At 43.8% G+C, this 21,264-nt stretch overlaps 1 protein-coding gene across 1 annotated transcript in view; it reads left to right on the top strand.

Moving 5' to 3' along the window:
- Positions 1–511: 511 nt before the first annotated feature.
- ddo (D-aspartate oxidase) overlaps positions 512–21,264 on the top strand; it is a 44,655-nt gene continuing 23,902 nt past the window's right edge. Inside the window, exons 1-4 of the mRNA XM_052024896.1 lie at positions 512–699; positions 8,421–8,595; positions 14,202–14,310; positions 20,023–20,199. Of these exons, the coding sequence (XP_051880856.1) occupies positions 8,424–8,595; positions 14,202–14,310; positions 20,023–20,199 (458 nt within the window). The 5' untranslated portion in view covers positions 512–699; positions 8,421–8,423. The remainder of the gene's footprint in view (positions 700–8,420; positions 8,596–14,201; positions 14,311–20,022; positions 20,200–21,264) is intronic.

The raw sequence follows: 21,264 nt of genomic DNA, 5'->3' as shown, positions 1-21,264 counted from the left end.
AACTCCTTACAGACAGTGGCTGGAATTGAACCCGGGTCGCTGGCGCTGTAAAGCATTATGCTAACCGCTACACTACTGTGCTTGCTGCCGTACTGTACAGGACCTGCTGAATTCCTCCAGCAGGTTGTTTGTTGCTCCAGCGGCCCAGTTTTGGTCCTGACCTCTAGTCCTGTCTCTGGGGGAAGTCGCAGGTTCTCCCAGTGACCACACCAGTGCTCCAGCTTCCTCCCACATCCCAAAGACATGCGGGTTGGTGGGTTAATTGGCCACTGAAAATTGTCCCTGGTGTGTAGGTGAGTAGAGAAAACCGGGAAGGAAGTTGATAAGAATGTGGGGAAGAATAAAATAGGATTAGTGTAATTGGGTTAGAACACACCAAGTGGGCCGAAGGGCCAGTTTCCCTGCCCTGTGGCAGCCAAGGGTACATGACACAGCTACTCCCCGGGACTACACCTCCAAGCTCACTGATGGGATGAGGTGGGGAAGTTCCAGGAGGCAGGGGAGGGCGGTCTGCCGCGGGCCACCGGCTCTCCGCGCCCGGCGGGGACCGAGCCGGTTTGCCGATCAGCGAGTAACGTGACAAACCGCGGTCAGCGGAAGTTCTGCCGGAGGAACACCGGAAACTTCTGTAGGATCAGGGACTCTCCCGTCTGCAGAGAAACAGGCGTTCGTGGAAACTTCGCGCAGAACTGTGCAGAGGTTGGTTTTCTCCTGGTTGGCGGGGTCCAGGGAAGAGGGTGCATCCAAAAAAAAATAAAATTCAATACAGGGGGCTGAACTAAACTTCTCTGAACACCACTGTTCACATAATGTATCACATCATCTGCTTAATTTAATTAACAATTCATTATTGTAAGCGTTTCTTCTTTAAAATAGTGTTCAAAGCAGTCCTGTGTTAAGGTCTTCTCAGGGACGGTGTGTTTCAGACCCTCGACTGTTCAAGGTGCTTTTCTTCGCAGGTAGCAAAGTCCCCAGTGAATTTTACACCACAGCTGTGCAGGTGATTTCTCCTACAGTTTTTTTTGAGTTAGAAACTCGTCAACATGGGGAAAATAGGATATTACTCACGGAGCAGAACGACCCAGAACTCTTCAATAGTTTATTAAAACCCCAAACAATATAGTAAATCCAAGCATTACAAATTATGTTACATGAAATTACCCAAGGTACGATATAAAATGTTGCAAACAATTGTACTTTAACAGGATTTCTCTCTGTGTACCTTAAACACTTTAACGCCAAATTACAGCTGCCAACTCTCTCCCTACAGGTGGTCGTTCTAGTTCGCAGTTGCCTTACAAACTATCCTTTTAACTATAAAGAATACTTATCTCTAGATGTAGACGACTTTAGACAGAATGTGTCATGTTGTCTGTCCAGGTTATTCTGCCTCCAACTACTTGCAAGTCTCCCCCTTAGAATAGTTTAACCCTTAACCTGCATCTCTCTCTTACTGAAAATCCAAAAATCACAGATGAGATGATTTAATTAACACAGCCTTCCCCCTTAATTGGGTCAGCTTCTGTCCTGATTGACTGATAGGAATATTTGATGTCCTACCATTAGCACAACAAAGATGCTTTGATGGAGAAACTTTTTATTTTAAAAAAAAATATTAGCTATCTAAAACTTGTTAATAAATGTTTCTGCTAATATATACGCTTGTTAAGGGCAGAGCAAGATGCACTGGAATCAGGCTGTTATTTATGCAATGGCTTGTTACTTTTGTGACTTTGTCAAACAGTATGAGTCCAGGCAAAAATACATCAGGATTTCCTTTCCAGTTTACAGCCTGTTTGGAAGGTTCAGGTCTGACACTGGGGCCCCACAGCACCTTGGGATAGGAATTTCAGTTAACCTTTTGGTCAATTTTTGGTGCACCATGAGTTATGCATTCTTGCGGCAGGCATCTGACTACAGCTGTCCTTAATGCTGTTTTTAAAACCAGCTTTCAGTAGCTTATTTCTGCCGTGTTAAGGCTTTTTGGGTGTTTTGTGACAGTTGTGGTGTCTGGTTGCATGCATATCATTCAATAATAATGTTATCTTACCAATCTTTACCTCTCGCTGCCTCGGTAAAGCAGCCAGCATAATCAAAGAACCCACCCACCTCGGACATTCTCGCTTCTCCTCCCCTCCCATCGGGCAGAAGATACAAAACCCTGAAAGCACGTACCACCAGGCTCTAGGACAACTTCTATGCCACCGTTATAAGATTATTGAATGACCCCCTAGTACAATAAAATGGACTCTTAACCTCACAATCTACCTTGTTATGACCTTGCATCTTATTGTCTGCCTGCACTGCAATTCCTTTGTAACTAACACTTCATTCGGTATTGTTTTATGCTGTACTACCTCAATGCACTGTGTAATGAATTAATCTATATGAACCGTATGCAAGACAAGTTTTTCACTGTACCTCAGGACAAGTGACAATAATAAACCAATTCCATATTAGCTCATCTCAAACAAAGGCTTTTGTTACAGGCTGTAGATCTGCTGCAAAGATAAGACTAAGCAGAATATTGTTGTAATGTTTACAAAGTACATGGTTTAACTATAATTTTTACCTAAACTGTTCTATCTTTGTTTGATATTAAAATAACATGAATGGGTATCTCTGTATTCTCACACAGCCCTCCCAGTTTTCCTGATAGAATTACCTCTTTCCCATCAATCTGCCAGCCTCCCCTCTCTTTTGCAATTCATGTTTGTGCATTCCCTCTTCTCATCAGTTAATGCAGCAAACCCTTCCCTCCTAACTGCTACCCCTGCTTCTAACAATGCAGACAATATTGGTATGGGTTTATTATTGTTACTTGTACCGAGGTACAGTGAAAAACTTGTCTTGCATACTGTTTGTATAGATTAATTCAATACACAGTGCATTGAGGTAGTACAGGGTGCATTGAGGTTGTACAGGGTAAAAACTAACAGAATACAGAGTAAAGTGTCATAGCTACAGGGAAGTGCATTGCAGGAAGACAATAAGGTGCAAGGTCAAACAAAGTAGATTGTGAGGTTGAGAGTTTGTCTCATCGTATAAGGGAACCATTCAATAGTCTTATTACTATGAATATATCTTACCAATATGAATGGTGATGCTGTTTCCTGGGTCCCTCAGCGAGGTGACCCCTTTCTATTCTTACTACCCCAGGGGTGTTTGTTTCCTTGCTCAGTTAATGCAGACACTTTTCTTCCCTTTCCTGTTAGTGATGGCATCTGCTAAACCCTGGACTGAGGCGAGACTTGGCACAAGTAGACTGGAAGCAGTGACTTGAACATCAATCAGTCTCAGAGCATTGGGAGGATTCAAGGAGTTCCAATTTCCAACATGTTCCCACAAAAAAAAAGGATAGGATTGACAAATCTAGAGTGTTTGGATTAGAATGTGCTTAGAGGGTAAGATAAGATTTTAAAAAATGCTCATGTCAGACACTTAACACTGCAGAAAGCCTCAAAGAGTGTAGGGGATGTACAGGAGAAATTAGAAAGGACATTGGGAAACAGAGAAAGGGTATGGAAAAGTTACTGTTGTCGAAACAAAGAAAATCCAAAGGTGGTTTGGTCGTAGAATCCTACAGCAGGGGAACAGACTTTTAGCTCACCAAGTCTGTGCTAATCATCAAGTAATATTTTAGTTAATCCTACACCAATCCCATTTTATTCTCCTCATCTACTCCTTCCTCCTCCGTCCTGTCCACCCAGATTCTAACACTTAGCTGCATACCAGGGGCAATTTACAGTGGCCAATTAGCCAACCAACCCGCATGTCTTTGAGATGTGGGTGGAAACCAGAGACTTCAGGAAAGGGGGTGGTGCACATGCACCTGTCTACATCAGTGGTGCTGAGGTCGAGTGAACATCACCAATAGCCTGTCCTGGTCCAACCACGTAGATGCCACGGCCAAGAAAGCTCACCAGTGCCTCCACATCCTCAGGAGGCTAAAGAAATTTGGCATGTCCCCTTTGACACTCACCAATTTTTATTGATGCACCATAGAAAGCATCCTATCTGGAAGAATCACAGCTTGGTACGGCAACTGCTCTGCCCAGGACTGCAAGAAACAGCAGAGAGTTATGGACATAGCCCAGCGCATCATGGAAACCAGCCTCCCCGCCATGGACTCTGTCTATATCTCTCGCTGCCTTGGTGAGGCAGCCAGCATAATCAAAGACCACTCCCGCCTGGATCATTCTCTCTTCTCCCCTCTCCCATCAGGCAGAAGATATAGGAGCCTGAGGGCACGTACCACCAGGCTCAAGGACAGCTTCTATCCCACGGTGATAAGACTATTGAACGGTTCCCTTGTACGATGAGATGAACTCTTGACCTCACAATCTACCTTGTTTGACCTTATTGTCTACCTGCAATGCACTTCCTTGTAGCTATGACACTATACGCTGTATTCTGTTATTTTTACCCTGTACTACTTCAATGCACTGTGTAGTGAATTGATCTGTATGAACAGTATGCAAGGCAAGTTTTTCTCTGTACCTTGGGACAAGTGGCAATAATATACCAATACCACCTGGAAGAAGTCCACACAGTGATGGGGAGAATGTGTAAATTCCACATCGACAGCACCTAAAGTCAGGATTGAACCTTGGTTGCTGGAGCTGTGAAGCAGCAGCTTCACCAGTTGTGCCACTGTGTCAGCCTAATACATAAAAAGCAAAAGTTTAACTAAGGAGAAGGTAGGACTTATAGGGACCAAATGGGTTCCCTATAAAGGCAGAGTAAGTGAGCAAGCTTCTTAATGAATAAGTTGTGTCTCAAAAGAGAAGGACTGTGTTGTGGTTGAGGGGAACACGTGAACTTTGGATAAGAGAGCATCTTTGAAAATGGATGAGTCACCAAGTCCAAAGAAGCAGGGAAAGAACCCCTGACCAGCAGGTCTTAATCTTTCCCCGCTGCTGGAGTGGTGCCAGAGGTTTGTAGGACTCGGTATGTCCTTGTACCATTGTTTAAAAAGGGAGGAAGAGAGAAATTGAGGAATTGCAGGCCGTTAGCTTGACCAGAAATTTGTTGGATTCAGTTCCAAGGAGCAGTATAAAGCTTCATTGCTAAAGGCACAGATTAATCGGAGGCAGTCAGCATGAATTCGGTTTCAGGAAGGTCATGTCTGACTAAACCATAAGATGCTGGGAAAAACTGAGCTGGTCAGGCAGTAGAAAAAATAAATGGTCAACACTTTGGATCTGCGACCATTCATCAGAACTGGGAAAGAGAGAGATGCAAATTAGTTTTCAGTAGGAAAAGATGGAGGAGGGATGTGTAAAACAAAGAGAGCATTGTGATAGGATGAGTCAGAATGGCTTAATGGTGATGGTTATCAGCCCATTAAGTTTCTTGGTCTGTGTAAGGAGTTGTTACTGGTAACGTGGTGGCACTGGCTCGGTGCACTAGGCTTAACTTGTAGGATGAGAAAAACTGAGCCGACGTGATTAAGGTAAAAACACAAAAATGGAAAATGCTGGAAAGACTAAGCAAGTGAGGCAGTATCTGTGGAAAGAGAAGCTGTTAACATTTCAGATGTGGGACCCTTCATCAGAACTGAGAGAGAAATAAGGTAGCAGAGAAATGTTGGTGAAACCAGAAGAACTCTTCTGCTAGAGAAAAGAGGTTGTTGGGATAAGGTTAGACTCCTATGACTGAGTAATATGTTGCTGAAGTTGTTCTGGTGTACAGGGACATGTCCAGCAGGCCAGACTATACACAGAGAGGGGAAGAAAGAAGGTTGGCAGGCATAAAGTTGAGAGAATTCGATATTAAGCCTGGAAGGCTTCAACATGCCCAGGTGGAAGATAAGGTGATGTTTCTTGAACTTGCATTGGGTCTTGTTGTAACAGTGCAGGAAATCACATAGAAAGATCAGAGCAACAGGAAGCTCCAGGTCATTCCGACACTCTGAGTGCAGATGCTTCAAACTCAGAGCGTCACCCAATCTACATTTGTTTTCCCCAGTGCAGAGGAGGCCACATTGTGAACTCTGAACGCAATACCCTAGACTGGAAGGAGTGCAAGTAAATTGCTGCTTCACCCAGAAAGAACGTTTGTGTCCTGGATTGTGGAAACAGAAGAGGTAAATGGACAAGTGTGGCATCTCCTGCCATTGCATGGAAAATGCCATACGATGGGGACTGGTAGGCAGGGATAAAAGAGCAGAAGAGGGATCCGTGAAGGGAGCGATTCCTGTGAGATGTTGAAAGGGGAAGGGAACATGTCTAGTGACGGAATCTTGTTGGAGCTTGTGGAAATTGCCATGAATGATCTGTTGAATGAAGAGGCTGGTGGAGTGGAAGGGATCTCAGTTCTTGTTCTGTCTGAGGGAGAATGGGTGAGAGCAGAGGTGTGGGAAATCAGTGAGACTCTTTCAAGGGCTCTGTCCACTGTGGTAGAGTGGAAGCACCGGTTCAGGAAGAAAGAAGACGTTTCAGAGGCACCTATGCGAAATGTCTCATCATCGGAGCAAGTCTAGTCTGCTCGGAACTGCTATTAAGCCATTTCCATGTCTCCTAACACAGCCATGTCCTTTGTTCTACCTTCTCTCCTGCTGGATACTGATTGGTGTCTTTCTGTTTCCCAGTTCAGGTGAAGGGTCATAGATCTGAAACATTCTCTTTCCACAGATGCTGCCTGGCCTGCTTAGTTTTCCATGATTTTCTGTTTTTGTTTCAGATTTCCAGCATCTGCAGTTTTTAAAAAAAATTTTCATATCTGACTAACTTGATGGAAGGGTTTTGAGGAGTTAACAAGGAGAGTTGATAAGGGCACTACTTTTGATGTAGTCTGCACATATTCTTAAAAGGCTTTTGATGAATGAGGTCTAACATGGCAGGCTGGTTAAATAAGTAAAAGACCATCGGATCCAAAGGGGTATAGCAGATTGGATCCAAAACTGACTCAGTGGCAGGAAGCAAAAGGTAGTGGTTGACGCATCTTTTTGCGACTGACAAGATGTCACGGTGGAGTTCCACGGGACTCAGTCTTCCGTGCCTTGCATATTGTAGGTTCTATTAATGGTTTAGTGTAGCAGGCATAATGAAGGAGTTTAGATATGATACAAATATAACAGGGTGAAAGCTCTAGACTGCAGGAAGATACGGTGAGTTGGGCAGAGAAGTAACAAATGAAATTTAATCCAGAGAAGTGTGTGTGAATGCAGTTGGGGAGATGCACTAAGGCTGCGGAATTGCAATAAATAGCACAATGCTGGGATGTGTGGAGGAACAGAACGGATGTCCGCACATCCTTAAAAGTATCAGGGAAAGTCGTAAAGGTGGTTAAAATGAACGTGGGAAGTGTTGCTCTATTAGCTGAGGTAGCTAAAAGACTATGCCAGAACTTCAGATGGCACTAATCAGAGCAGGGCTTGAGGGCACTGAAACAAGTTGCCAAATGATCTCCTCCTGTTTCATGAGTTTGCTGTCATTCTGTGATTTCATGAATGCCTTGTCTTTTTGCTGTTCCATTGCTGAGCACCACAGTAGATAAGATACGGTTAGTGTAACGCTATTACGGTGCCAGTGACCTGGGTTCAATTCCCGCTGCTGCCCGTAAGGAGTTTGTACGTTCTCCCGTGTCTACTTGAGTTTCCTCTGGGTGCTCCGGTTTCCTCCCACATTCCAAAAATGAACAGGTTAGGAGCTGTGGGCATGCCATGTTAGCGCCAGAAGAGTGGTGACACTTGCGGGCTGACCCCAGCACATTCTTAGCAGTGCAAAAGATGCATTTCACTGTGTGTTTTGATGTACATGTGACTAATAAATAAATATCTTATCTTATTTCATGAATGCCTTATCTTTTTGCTGTTTCATCGCTGAGCACCACAGTCAGGTGAATGGTGCTGCTGTTTGAAGTAATTTCACCCGACATTAGGGGCACGGTAACAAAATGGTTGTTAGTGGACTAACAGACATGTATTCTGGAGCACACATGGAAGTTGTTGTGTAGTGGAAGGAATGTGCCATCTCACAGGCTACCGTCCCCCCCCCCCCCCCCACCCCATTAGACCCCACCTTCCCCAACTGTGGAGGAGACTGTGTTAACATGTTGGTGTCATCAATTGCTTCAGAAGGCACAGAATGGAAGCAGATTGTCCTCGATCCCAAGGGAACTGCTTATGAAGGAATAATAGTTCTGGACCACTGATCCAGACATGCAAATTCGGGGCAAAATTTTAAATAATTAAATAAACCAGGATGTTTTTTTTAACAAAAAAATCCTAGTCAGTAACTGGAGCCACGGATCTACCAGATTGTTGATCTAATTCATCTTTCAGATTTACAGCAGCTACAGTCACTTGATTTTCATTTATTATTGGATTGCATTTGTTGTTTTGGGGATTGTAATTGTGATCCTTGGAGTGAACGTTAATGCATTTGTCCCCCCCCCCCCCCCCCCCCCCCCTCCAGATCATGGATGAAGTCCGGGTTGCTGTGATCGGTGCCGGTGTGGTGGGGTTGTCCACTGCGCTGTGTGTTGCCGAGACTGTTCCTAACTGCTCCGTTACTGTGATTGCAGAAGAGTTCTCTCCACACACCACCAGCGATGTGGCTGCAGGAGTCCTCAGCCCACACCTCTCTCCCGGTAAGTTTACCGGGAATAAGTCTGATTCACATCTGACTTCAGGGTTTTGGTGCAAAGCAATAGGTAAGAATTAAGACCCTGCAGATTTCCGAGGAACTAAATAAACTATGTAATTGCATAGGCAATAACAAACACAAATTGCATTTATGTAGGACCTTGACATCATAAAAACATCCAGAGCACAGGAGGGCCATTGAATAAAATTTGACATCAACCTAAGCAGATATTAGGAAAGGTCACTAAAAGCCTGATGGGAGGATTTAGTGCATTGGAACAAAGGTGACACAGGAATGAAATTCTCGAACCTCCAGTCACCATAGCTGAAGGCACGGTCATCAAAGGAGCGGCAATGGAAATCAGATATCGCAAGATGTCAAGGTCGATCTCAGAAGGTTATTGGACTGGAGAGGCAGACAAGACCACGGACTGGTTAACATTGAAGGGATGTTTAACTAGATCGGGAGGCAGCAGATGACGAGAGAACAAGGCTGCTGTGGAAGGAGACAGGCAGCAAAGGTTTGGATGGACTGAGGGGTAGGGATCGTGCCATCCAGGAGAGTGAGTGTTGTGGCCACATGTCATTGAGGAATGAGCAGAAGCTGGGCCCACCAGGGGCAATTTTACAAAGGCAGGTGAAGTGCAGAGCCTAAGTAATTGCACTTCAGAGATACTTAACTGCCTGTGAAGCTCCTGTCCATGTTCCATGGTTTTAGAAAGGAGTCGTGTTAATGCAAGTCTTTTATTATTAGGTCAGAGTGACTTTCCTCCACCTCTGACAGCGAAGCAGATAGAACTGGGAAACCGAGTTGGTGGCAGAAAACAAAGATCACGTTCTTCTATTTTTATACTTTCTCATGACATTAGAAGGAGGCCATTTGGCCCATCAAGCCTGTGCAGCTCTCAGCAATCCTATCACTCCCATTCCAACACTTATTTTCCTGCTACCTATTCCCTCTCACGTGCCCATCAACTCTTCCCTGATCCTCCTCCCACCCAACTGTACACCGCAGGGGATTCACATTGGTGACATTGGTAGAGCTGCTGCCTCACAGCTCCAGATATCTGGATTCCATTCCTGACCTCCAGTGCTGTCTCCGTGGAGTGTGCACATTCTCCTTGTGACCACGTGGGTTTCCTCTGGATGCTCCAGTTTCCTCTCATGTCCCAAAGACATGCTGGCTGTTGGGTGAATTGGCCACTGTAAATATCCCCTGGTGCGGATGGGTGGTGGGAGAAATGGGGTGGGAAGATAAGATAAGATCTTTATTAGTCACATGTATATCAAAACACACAGTGAAATGCATCTTTGCTTAAAATGTTCTGGGGGCAGCCCGCCAATGTCGCCACGCTTCCAGCGCCAACATAGCATGCTCACAACTTCCTAACCAGTACGTCTTTGGAATGTGGGAGGAAACCAGAGCACCCAGAGGAAACCCACGCAGACACGCAGAGAACATAGAAACTCCTTACAGACAGCGGCTGGAATTGAACCCCGGTCGCTGGCGCTGCAATAGCGTTACGCTAACAGCTACTTTTAATGGGCATATGAGAGAATAGGTTACAGGGAAATAAGTGGGGAAGTGGAGTTGTTCTGAAACCCAGCATAGATCTGAAGAGCCAAACTGCTTCCTACATCATGAGGAAAAAGAAAACGTTCTCTGCAACGGTCCTAGCAACCACACACCACGGCTTCAAGAGGTCCCTCTGGCTTGGTAGTGGACAGAGCAGCGACTTCTATTGAAATATGGGATTTCTTTCCCCCAATGAAAGCAAATAAAACTGCAGATGTTGGAATCTCAAAGACAAAAATAGAAATGCTGGAAGAACTTGTATCATCGGATAAAGGTTCTTCCCAGCTGAAACATTAGCTGGATTCTCTCTCCACAGGTGCTGCTTGACTGGCTGAGTTCTCCCAGTACCTCTGTTTTCCCAATTAAACTGACTTGCCACAATGGTTATTGCTAGTCCTGGTGGAACAGGCAACAGCATCTTTGCCAATGCCTGATATCCGTAAGTTGTGGGATTGTGATCAATTACATTACAGCATGCTTATGGTTGACTGGCATCTTCTACTTTTGAAGTGGCTAGACCTGGGGAGAGAGTTAGACCCATACCATGTGAGCAGGAACCACTTGTGTAAATCTTCCCGTGCCATAATTTGTAGATTTAAGAAAAGTTGTGATGGATTCACTCAGCTGGCTAAAGGTCTGACTGATGGAGATCAGCACCTTAAGCACCATGGGCGGCACAGTAGCATAGCGGTTAGCGTAACGCTATCGCAGCGCCAGCGACCTGCATTCAATTCCCACCACTGTCTGTAAGGAGTTTGTGCGTTCTCCCCGTGGCTACGTGGGTTTCCTCCGGGTGCTCCGGTTTCCTCCACGTTCCAAAGACATACAGGTTAGTAGGTTAACATGGGTGTAATTGGGCGGCGCAGGCTCGTTGGGCCGGAAGGGCCTGTTACCATTCTGTGTAAACAAAAGTAAAACAAAAGATGGCAGACGTACTATGTAACAGCATTCTGAGGTTATCCTGGAGAACGTAAAAATGATTCTCCCCTCTGCTACTATTTCCTTTTGAAGATGGCCATACAATAGGGTATCAAATCATTTGTTCTACTGTGTCTAGCCTGGTTCTTTGAAGTGATGATCCAGTCAGACACACTGTGCCGCTCTTTTCTATAACCACAAGTTTGCTGCAGGAATTAATTCTCCTCTTCCTCCTTCTGTTACTGTTGGCCAAGCGGATTACTAGAGTGACAGTCATAACCGAAGTGCTGTGTTTTCAACAGAATATGCTAGTTGGGCGGAAATTCTCACTAGCAACTTGCTAGTGTTTATTTTCATTTTGATCCCAAAAGAACTTGTGAGCTGCCAACACCTGAATTTCAAAAATAAGAGATGGTATTACTGCTGCACCTTTCTCTTTCTCTCCACACTGTCTTCCTTCCTTCTATTTTCCCCCTTCTTCCCACCCTCCCCTGCTCATTCCACCGTCCTGTCTCCATCTATCCCTTCCTCGTCCTCCTTTCTCCATCCTCCATGGTGCTCCCCGCACCCTTCTCCCTTTCTCTCCTCCCTTCCCCAGAAGCAGTCTTTGACAACTTCAGAGTCACAGAAATGTTGCAGCACAAAAGGAGCCCATCAAGTCTGTGCCAAGTGGTGGTAGAGCAATCCTGTCAGTTCCATTCCCTGCTCTTGCCCCATAACCTGGAGGTTTTCTCTTTTCAGTGCCTACCCAGTCCCCTCTTGAAGGCCCTAATACTTCCTTTCCATCACCCTATAGACTGATTTGATTGACAATGTAGCTTGCCTGGGCTCCAAGATTTTGTGGGCGGGGACTGGGCTTGCTGGGAAGGATTCCTCCAGCAATTCCTCAAAGATCCCATAGGAAGGATCACACTGAATTATGCATCAATTTATTTGGATCTTAGCGGTGAGCTGGCAGTGTTCATCTCTGCCTGCAGAATCTCTGCCATTTCGGCACCATGTTCTAGAATTCACTTTCTATATCCCTCTGCCTCACAAACTTCCTCGCCTTGTTACCCAGGCTTCTGACCATCCCTCCTAATATTTCCTTTATCAACATGCCATTCATACTGTTTTTCTCTAGTTACCCCCGTGTTAAGTGTTCCAGGAGCTTTTTCAATATTAGTTGATTGAAGCATGTTGTGATTGTTCGTCTTTGATTACAGTTCCTCTTGCAGGATAGAATGTAAATGATGCCTAAATTAAGTAAAAGTAAATGTAATGCGATGAGCATATTGATGCAAAGATATAAAGCAAAAACCAATAATCCATGGTGCTGGACCTGCAGATTTTTATGGACAATTGGATGTTATTCTTACTAACACCCAAAAAGTATTTTTTTACATGTTACGCAGCAGTATAATAAATTTCCCTGTGAGCTCTGAGTTTAAAGGGGATGGGAAATATATAAGTTCTTTGGACCTTGGCTTCAGCAAACCTAGCCACGTTCCTGACCCTAGCATCCTGGACTGCAACCCCAGTTCTGGCTGTACACCTGGTCCATAGTCCCAAACTGGTCCATGCCACACTCTGAACCCTCAGCTCCGGCCGCACATCTCACTTGCACTCTGTACCCCTGGCTCACATTTAGGATTAATGAGTAAGCTGGCAGGGTTTCTGAACATTGGATGGCAGATTATCATAGTTTTACTGTACTGAATAATTCACAAATAATGTTACTGAATAAACTGTTCACAAACAATAACCCTAATTTTATTTCTCTGGTCTTATTTGCCTTGCTGGTACATAACTAACTAGTACCTACCAAGTAACTTTGCAGTCAGTTTCACCTTTCACTCTGTCACAAGGTGTTAAAATGAAAATTAGGTTGGTTTACATATTGGCAAGTAAATTCAGCCAATCCAAGACAATTTATGGAAAACTGATGAGGAAAAAGTTACACAAGAGATTCTGCAGATGCTGGAATTTGGAGCAACACACACAGAAAGTGGAGGATTCCTGATGAAGGGTCTCGGCCCAAAACGTTAACTGTTTATTTCTCTCCATAGATGCTGCCTGACCTGCTGAGTTCCCCCAGCACTTTTTGTGAAGGAAAAAGTTACCTTTTGAAACTTGTGTTTACACTTCTATAGTATTCTAACACAAAAAGTGGTTAGTTTTACATTCATTAATGAAGAACATCTATTTTTAAAACTACCTGGACTTTATAATGATGGCAAGATGGTCAGAATTTGCAGTTGTAATGCTTCAGACAATTCTGTAGACTGCATCTGCTCAGAATATAACTCTGAACAGTCTTCCATTTTAGAGTCGTACAGCACAGAAACAGGCCTTTCAGCCCAACTGGTCCATACCAACCAATGTTCCCATCTAAGATAGTCCCATTTACCCCATATCCCTCTAAACCTTTCCTATCCATGTACCTGTCCAAGTGCCTTTTAAATGTTGTTAACGTACCTGCCTCAACCACTGCCTCTGGCAGCTCATTCCACATACTGACCACCCTCTGGGTGAATGAGGTCATATGGATAGAGTTTAGCAACAAAAAGGAGGCAATCACTTTCCTGGGAGTTTACTACAGCCCTTATAAAAGTCAGCAGGAGATAGAGCAGATGTGTAGACAAATCACGGAGAGATGCAAGTCATGGGGGAATTCCTAAATATTAGCTGGGTTCGCCTCAATGTGAAAGGCGTAGAAGAGGTGGTAGTTTTAATGTGTATCCAGCAGAGAGCTCTTTGAGCCAGTATGTGGGCTTAAGGGTGATAAATCCTTAGGGCTGATGCTATGAATCCCAGGCTCAAATGGGACCAAGGGAGGAAATTGCTGGGGCTCTGACAGATTTTTAAATCTTTGCTGGCCACAGGTGAGGCACCAGAAAACGAGGAGATCAGAGGTGTTATCTTTATTCAAGAAGGGCAGCAGGAATCTTCACTGATGCTGGCTGAGTTTTTCTCTGCTTTAGCTTATAGTAGGCTTTTGTTCACCGCTGTAGATCCTGGCCTTCTCCCCGTAGCCCTGGATACATGAGATATACATTTGTGACTGCAGAACGTGCAGGCATGCAAAGGTTTTACTGACTCTTGTTTCTAAAAGGTTCATTATCTTGTTGAAATTAGAGACACCAATCGATCGTCAGAGGCGCTGGTTTAAAGACACGTTTGCCCACATCTACTCCATTGCTCAGTCGGCAGAGGCGCCTGATGTAGGTGTGCAGTTCTTGTCTGGGTAAGGAGGCAATTTTCATTACAGCATTAAACTGAGGATGTGTGATGTAATCTGCTAGAGCTTCTGTGCACATAGTCACTTTTGAGCTCTCAACTATCCAGTGAAATTTGAAGACGAGACTTTGAATGCTTCCCATCTCCTTTCTCATGGAATGGGAAAGTTCAGGGTATATTCTTTGGCTCCTGGTGTCTGTCCAGCTCTTTGAAAGAGCTATCCAATTAGTCCCAGTGCTTCCCTTCCTCTTCTCCCTCAGCCGTGGAAATTTCTTTTACTTTACAGATCTAATTCCCTTCTGAAAGTTTCTGCTGAATCTGTTTTCATTACACTTTATGGCAGAGCATTCCAGGTCACAATAACATGCCGAATTTAAAGGAAACTCTCTTTGCATCCCTTCCCCCAACAACTATACGTTTTGCCAATTTGCTGAAATCTGCCCTCCGATCGTCCCGCCTCTGGTCACAAGTTGTCAACATTTACTCCATTGTACATAATACTCAAAGAACAGAAGGCTGCTGCTTTGGTCAACATCCCACCCTCAAACAGAGCAACAAGCATTGATTAGCTGATGTGTTGTGCTTGCTGGCTTCAGTGTTTGTGTGTATGTAATAATAGGGAGTACACTTCAGAAGTAAGTCCTTGGGGAAGTTGATGTTACATGTGAGATAGCTCATTTCAAACTGTTTTACATGGAAGTGTGTAAAGAATGTGTGGAGCTGACTACTGTGGGATGCTGCTGATTGGCTGGAGGTGGCCAGATTTGGAAACTTATTCTGAAGCTACCCCGATTCACACAGAGCCAGTCACCTTTAGCATTTTCCTGGGTTGGGAGGTGCCAGGTTTGAGGATGTTGGGGGTCTGCAGCCACATTAGGCAGAGCAAGTGACACCAATCAAAAGGACAACTAGGAACGGAGTTCATGATGAATATCAGCAGGGAGAAGAGTATTGCAGCCAAGAGTCTGATTCCCTAAGTTTTAAAAGAAAGTGCATTGATTTCAGCTCTGATTATATTCAATGACTGAACATTAGAAAATAGGAGCATCCGAAGGCCAGTCAGCCCCTCAAGCCTGCTCGACCATTCTAGGCCTCAGCTCCTCTTCTCTGTCAGGTCCCCATGGCCCTCTATCCCTGATCTTCCAGAAATGTATCTCCTTCCTCCAGCCTCCACACTCTTTGGGGATAAAGAAATGCAGAGATTCACCACCCCCTGTGAGGAGAAATTCCTATGGATCTGTTTTAAATGGCCACCCCTGTATTTTGTAACTGTGCTCCCACATTTAAGATTCTCTCAGTACTGGAAACATCTTGATATCTACCCTGCTATGCCCCCTTGTGTTTCAATATGATCACCCTACATGACTGGTGGAGAGAGTTGCAAAGGCACACAGCATAAAGAAATTACTCCTCATCTCTGTGCTAAATGGCTAGCCCCTTATCCGGAGATTATCCTTATCTTTGCTGGTCTCTAAATAACAATGGCAGTGCATTCACTGAATGGGATACTTGTTCACAAGAAGTGCTGTTTAAAATTAGCTTTTGGAAGTCAGATTCAATCCTGATAAAGCCACCGACCGATTGTGCAAACTGCATGAAATCTCTATACCAGTGTTTAAAAAGAGAGATTATCCTTATCCAGAGATATGTCCTTAGGCATAGAGTCATATAGGTCCTTCTGCTCAACCTGTCCAAGCCAACCGAGATGTCTCTTTGAGCTAGTCCCACTTGCCTGCATTTGGCCCACATCCTTCTAACTCTGTTCTATCCATGTACATGTCTAAAGGTCTTTTAACCATTGTAATTGTCCCTGCCTCTACCACTACCTCTGGCAGCCTGTTCCATATACCCACCACCCTCTGTTTGCAAAATGTTTCCCCTCAGGTCCTTTTTAAATCTTTCCTCTCTCACCTTAAATCTATGTTCTCTATCTTAGATTGTGACCATCCATCGCATCTACACCGTTAATTCTTTTCAGAACAAAGTCACAGCTTGGGTGTAAACTGCTTTTTTCATAGCTGCTGGATTCAACGTCTTGTTTTGAAGCACAACCTCCACAGGGCCAGAGCTTTTCACAGCCCACACAGCCTCCTCGGGGCCAAGAGGAATCTGTGCTGTGTGGTCCTGTCTGCACAGGACAAAGGCCACAGAGCAAGGCTCTTGCCAACCTGACTTCAGCCAATGTGGCAGTGGGAGGAGGGAAACCGTAACCAATTGATATGTAACTTTGATGCTAAAGCACTCAAAAGAGTTTATTGTTCAAGGTCATGGGCGGATACATAGTTTCTCATGTCTGTGTCTCAGAAAAACATTGATTAACCTTCTCATGGAATGTGAACAGACCAAATATTATGCCCAATGAAAATTATTGAATCATTCAAAACCACCATGGTGAACGTTGAAGTCTGAAGTGACAACCGTGCTGGTATCTAAATAACAATGGCAGTGCATTCACAGAATGGGATAGTTATTTGCCAGAAGCGCTGTTTAAAATTAGCTTTCAGAAGTTGGATTCAATCCTGATAAAGCCACCAACCGACTGTGCAAACTGCATGAAATCTCTATACTAGTGTTTAAAAAGAGAGATTTGCATTTAAACAGCATGCTTCACACTCTATAGTGAGCAAAATAATTTTGACGTGTACATCGTCCTGAAGGAATTACAGACGGGTAAAGTTCGTTCTTCTTCCCACTCATTCACCTTGTGAGCAGTGCACTATACAGCAGGGACTGCAGCCTGTATCACAGGTCTCCAACAAACAGCCATGCTGCCATCTACTGCTCGGAGTGTGCATGGCACTGCGACCTGCCAAGGCCCTTGGAACAAAGGTCACCCAGAGTGATCCCAGAACTGGGAGGTTATAACCAGGCAGCCTGGGGTATTTTCTCTAGAAACGTAGAGCATGTGGGGTGATCATGATGGAATAGTCAAAGGGAAGATGCCTCCACTTGTGGGTGTGACACAAACCAGAGGCCATAAGCCTAAAATAAAGTGAAATGTGGAAATACTCAGCAGATCACAGAAAAATAGAAACCTAGAAAACAGAAGCAGGAGTAGGCACCTGACCCTTTGATCCTTCTCTGCTATTTAGTACGATCATGGCTGATCATCCAAATTCAGTATTTTGTTCCCGCTTTCAACATTTTAGGACTATATCAAACTTCTTCAATATAATTTCCTGATTTGGCTTTATCTGCCTTGTGTGGTGGAGAATTCTACCGGTTCGCCTCTCTCTGGGCGAGGAAATTTCTCCTCGTCCATTCCATGTGGCTCACTCCTTATCCCAGGGTCTTGGACTCTCCCCACCATCAGGACCATCCTTCCTGCATCTAGTCAGCCATTAGAATTGTAGATGTTTCAATGAGGTCTCCTCTTGTTCTTCTAAATTCACAGATATGAGCCCAATTGTCCCAGTCTCTCTTTGTGCAATAGCCCTGACATCCTGGCAATGTTTGGTGATCCTTTGCTTCATTCCCTCCACAGCAAAAACATCCTTCCTTAGACAAAGAGACCAAAGTGGCAAACAAGATTAGGCAGCATCTTGTTTGCCCTTACAAGAGGACATATGTTTAGCATGTGGAGACTTTGGAAAGGGTGTAGCAGAGGTTTACTGGGATGCTGCCTAGATTAGAGAGGTTGGACAAACATGGGTTGTTTTCTCTGGAGCGGTGGAGGCCAAGGGGAGACCTGAGAGAAGTTTATAAGATTGCGAGAGGCATAGATAGAGTAGACAGCTGGTATCTTTTTCCCAGGGCTGAAATGACTAATACTAGAGGGCATGCATTTAAGGTGAGAGGGGTTAAGTTCAAAGGAGATGTGCAGGGCAAGTTTTTTTTACACAGAGAGAGTAATGGGTGACTGGAATGCACTGGCGGGGTGGTAGTGGAGGCAAATACAATAGAGGTGTTTGGCATTTAATTAATAGTCTGGCACAACATCGTGGGCTGAAGGGCCTGCTCCTGTGCTGTACTGTTTTGTGCTCTAAGATGATCACCAATAAGTTCAATGGAGAACCCGAACCCTTTCTGCAGATGATGATAATGATGTGCCTTCAGCAGTTTTACTTAGCCAATCTTCATGAATACATCACTAGATTTAGGAAATGTGCACACTTTTTCATTACGTTGACGTTCAGCTTGTGGTTAAGGTGGAGAGTTAATCAGAGAAACTTTGTTTCCCAGAGTATTTGGGAGCCGCTGCCTTGGGGAGAAATTGAGGTGCCTTGAAGAGGATACTGGTTAGCCAAAGGGAGAAGTGAGGTAGGTGGGGCAGTGAGAGGGAGCTCGTGTGGATCCAGTACAGGCACTGAATGGGATACTTGTTTGTCAGAAGTGTTGTTTAAAAAATTTAGTGTTTGGAAGTCAGATTCAGTCCAGGTAAATTTGCCAATTGACGATGCAAACTGCATGAAATCTCTATGTCAACATTAAAAAAAGAGAGATTTGCATTTAAACATCATATTTCATGCTTTATAGTGAGCAAAATAATCTTGACATGTATGTAGTCCTGGTGTTATGAAGGAATTATAGACGGGATAAGTTCATTCCCCTTCCCATCCTTTCACCTTGTGAGCAGCACACTCCAGCAGGGATCGCTGCCTCATTGGGCAGAATGGCCAGAATGGTGGAGCTACCCTCTTGCCATTTGGCAATATCAGTGTGTTAAACACAAACCAAACAAGCTAGAAACACTTAGCAGGCCAAGCAGCATCTGCAGAGAGAGAGTGAAACAAAGATGATCTACCAAGTTGTGGGCCTTGCATCAAAGCTTTATTTATTCCATTTTCCTACACTGGTTTATAACAGTTCATCACAGATCACCAAATGAGGTGCAACAAATATCATTTATCAACAAAAATGGGAATTTGGATCTAAATTTTTTTTAGCTTCAAAGGTCAAAAAATCTACAAATCTGAAATAAAAATAGAAAGCACTGGAATTATTCAGCAGGTCATGCAGCATCTGTGGAGGAACAAGAGTTAACATCTTGGTTTAAAAACTTTTTATCAAAAAACTTGAAAGAAGGCAGTGCTGATGCTTGTGACCTAGCAAGTATGTGTAGGCATATGGTCTTAGTATTTGAAGAGTTCAAATTTGGGTTCTGCATTCTGGGTCATCTGATATGCTTAATGGCCCTGCCAAAGAAATCAAAGATTTACACACCACTGTGTGTCAGAATGCAATGCAGATCCATTTTTAGCTGAATTAGAGAATCTAGGATAATGTTGAGCTGCTTTCAGGACCAAGGTAACCACAAAAAGAAAGCAGATTCAGCATTAACTTGGACTAATTGAAAAGGAGAAGGTCACTAAGCAACAAAGAAAGAGGAGGGGGTGGAATTGGATAGTTCTCTCAAAGAGCCTACAAGACAAAATGAACAGAGTTACCTCTTTCTGTGCTATATGATTCTGATTTATGAAATCTATCTTGTCAAATTAAAAGTAAGGTTAAGGCATGGGGACGTTAATCAAACTAATTCAAGCTAAGGACATCAGAATTGTGGGTTTCATACTCAAACTATAGTTATATACCTGAGTTGAATACACCAAGAGCAGGACAACATTTGAAACCAGTCACTTAAGAAAGTATTAGGACAGGCAACCAAAGCTTGATTGAGTTAGTTTTTGAGACACGTCAAATAAAGAAACGTGGTGCCTTAAAGCAAGAGAGTGAATATGTTGACGTATAATTAAAAGATCTACTTTCTTTACCTTTTAAGATGGGAGATTTTTGAGGAGCCTCCTAAGGAAAGGATCCCATTTTGGTCTGATGTTATGCTGGCATTTCGTGTTATGAATAATTCTGAGCTGAAGAGATTTCCACAGGCCACGTTTGGTTGGATGTATACCACTCTGCAGTGTGACTGTACCCTGTACCTACCTTGGCTGGAGAAAAGGTAAGTCTTTCAACACTGGTACAGAGGAACCCTACTCCTTGATTGGAGAAAAATTAAGTCTTTTGATACACATACAGAGGATTCCTGTATTTCTCTTTTGAAGTTTTGATGGTGCAGTGAAGGATGTAATTTAAGGGAATGTGCCTCATGATGAATGAACCTACAATCATTCAGAGGGAGAGAAAGGATGTTGAATAAGTTTATCTAACTGTAGCCTTCTTGCATTTGCTAAACATGTTTAGATTCAGATAATTTTTTTCTGAGCGGTGGAATCTCTGATACTTCTCATTTTATTAATGAAAAGTCACTGCTGTGATAAATTCCATTAAATTTCCTAATCATTGTTGTCTGACTGTGCCATCTTCAACATATCATGCAAACTAAAATGGTACTTTGGAAGCCCTTCAGACCTTTTTGTGAACATTGTACATGTAGTACTTTCTTTATTAACAAGCTAAGAATGGTCTCAGGAGCCATTGACTCTACATTTTCACATGGCTCGATGTCTGACTTTGACTTGGGCGCATGGACTCAACTTGGTCAGCATGGACGATTTGGGCCGAAGGGCCTTTTTCCATATGGTATAACTCTATGACTGCAGTGAACTGCTACCACCTTCAGCACCAGGTTAAATTTATCATCTTTATCGTGAGGCAGGAGCAGCTGTGAGGCCTCATGAGGTGTGGAATGCAAATGACATAATTTGGTACTTCATTTTATGGTTATACATGTAACGAATGGGCTGTCAGCACTGTTAGTACCTCAGTCTTCAAGTTTCTAAATTGGTGCATGAGGCAGTCAGACTCTATTGGATTTGACAGATTATCAGTTTAAAATCATGAGGAAGACTGCTATCTAGTGGCACACTGAGGCCACGTCAATTTAGTGGTAATTTTAGAACCCTTTTAAACTGTAGTCAGTTGTCAAGTTAGGAATTCTAAAGTTGGTTGAGTAGTTTCAAAGACTTGCAATGAAGCATTAGTGTCATTTTAACAAACCCATGCGAAAATCTCATTTGGCAAGTAGATCTTTACATATTGGCAGTGACACTGCTGTTAGTTGAGG

The sequence above is a fragment of the Pristis pectinata genome, chromosome 10 (genome assembly GCF_009764475.1).
Source record: "Pristis pectinata isolate sPriPec2 chromosome 10, sPriPec2.1.pri, whole genome shotgun sequence".
In the NCBI taxonomy this organism is placed as follows: Eukaryota; Metazoa; Chordata; class Chondrichthyes; order Rhinopristiformes; family Pristidae; genus Pristis; species Pristis pectinata.
The sequence above is the reverse complement of the archived record's forward strand: the minus strand, read 5'-3'. Positions and strand labels throughout refer to the sequence as shown.